This window comes from Propithecus coquereli, unplaced genomic scaffold, assembly GCF_000956105.1.
Source record: "Propithecus coquereli isolate 6110/MARCELLA unplaced genomic scaffold, Pcoq_1.0 Scaffold221, whole genome shotgun sequence".
Lineage (NCBI taxonomy): Eukaryota > Metazoa > Chordata > Mammalia > Primates > Indriidae > Propithecus > Propithecus coquereli.
In genome coordinates, this window is record NW_012147301.1 from 2,414,300 (window position 1) to 2,415,947 (window position 1,648).

A 1,648-nucleotide genomic window follows, 5' to 3' on the forward strand; every position below is an offset into this window, starting at 1 on the left:
CAATGTTTAACCTCAGGATAGAAGATCTGACAAAGCAGGACTCCTTTCTCCATGGCATGTGATTTCAGAGGTGGCAGCAGCCAAAGTGGAAAACACTGGAATTTTTCCTCAGAACTGGACTGTGATGAGAGGTTCCTGCCATGAGCATAACCGACTGTCTTTTCCCTGACCCTTCCCTTCGTTTTTGAAGATAGAGCAGAAAATAATCTTCTCTGAAGATACTTGATAATTCCAAAACCCAAAAACACATGCTCCCAATGCACTGTGCTTTCAGATATTCTGGGTCTAGTTCAGCTGGCGGATGAGCTGATTGATGCATTCACCTCAATAGCCAGGTGAGCCCATCTCCTTGAGGAAGCCCACTTTATTCTTGGTAGCATGACGGGCCACTGAGAGTTGGAAAGGACGCAAGAACCATGAGATCTCCTGGAAATGCTTCCCCGGAAAGGCAATTTCATGAATGAGATCTTACAAACAAATGACACCAAACTTCCCCAGGTGCTCTTTGATCACTGTGTTATCTGTCAGAGGGATGGTCTTATTCTTGACCTTGGCTTGTCCACGTTTCAAGATGAGTTCCCGGACGGACTTCAGATTTGGAAATCCCCAGGTCACATATGGTTCCACCATACGCAGCAATTTTAGGCTCTGCGGTGTGACTCTAACAAAGACACCACTAAAAATTTTCTTTAGGCGAAGTCTTGCGACGGTCTTTTGCACCAGTGAACTCACCCCATTAATCCTTTGGATGCGTACAACAAGGGCCAAGGAATGTTTATCCGGCAATTCCAAGGCATGAGGTTTCACTTCTAGTCGTCTGAGACACACCCTGTCGTGTTGCTGTCACCAGGAATCATGTAGAAACGATTCCAGTCGCTTAAACCTGGGCCCTTTTCCTTTCCTCTGCTCTTTCTTTGCCAAAAGAGCCTGCTTTGCCTGGGTGGCTTTGAGGGGTTGGTAAGCCTTCCTCTTTTTCAGGAGATTTTCGGGAACCAAAGGGATTTTTTTTCTTCCCTCTTGCTCCGCCATCTTCCTAGTGTTGCAGCTACTGATCATCCCTTCATTTTATAAGGTCCAAAAGCACTGTCTAATCATGGAGCAAAATTTTTTCTGGTTCCTTCAGTCAATATTTAAGCTGTTCTAGTGCTGGAAGAACAAGTGGTTATGATATTTATAGTATGAGGGGTTTTAACTCTTATCGAAGACTTAAATTATTATACTCTTAACATAGATACCAATTTTGCATTTCACAAATGTGAATATTAGCAAATGGACAACTATCATTAAGCATGGTTTTGTTTTGTTTTAATATAGAAAGGATGTAGCATATATATTTTATAATGTGAAGCTGAACAAAATGTTAATACATCCTTTAAATATATTTGGAAGAGGGCAAGAAGTGGATACTCACTGTTTGTTCCCCCAAACTACACAAATATGTAATATTTTCATGTTGCCTTTTTCATCCTCTTTCTTAGAGTTAGAAATAAGAAGACGGGAGGATGAGTACAGATTTACAAGTAAGTGACCTCTGCTCAGGTCCTCCTCTCTAATCATTCTTCCTTTTGCCATATACCTCAGTGAAGTGTTCCAGCAGTAATAATGGTAGACATGTATTTATTTTCTTATGTATTACCAAGAAAGATAT

General features: G+C 41.3%; 1 protein-coding gene and 1 pseudogene across 1 annotated transcript in view; one reads left to right on the forward strand and one right to left on the reverse strand.

Annotated features, from left to right (window-relative positions):
* Nucleotides 1-1,648, forward strand: part of CLPX (caseinolytic mitochondrial matrix peptidase chaperone subunit) — a 62,008-nt gene that overhangs the window by 26,496 nt on the left and 33,864 nt on the right. Inside the window, exons 4-5 of the mRNA XM_012644823.1 lie at nt 275-335; nt 925-940. Coding sequence (XP_012500277.1) covers nt 275-335; nt 925-940 — 77 coding nt within the window. The remainder of the gene's footprint in view (nt 1-274; nt 336-924; nt 941-1,648) is intronic.
* LOC105810825 lies at nt 7-1,033 on the reverse strand (annotated as a pseudogene).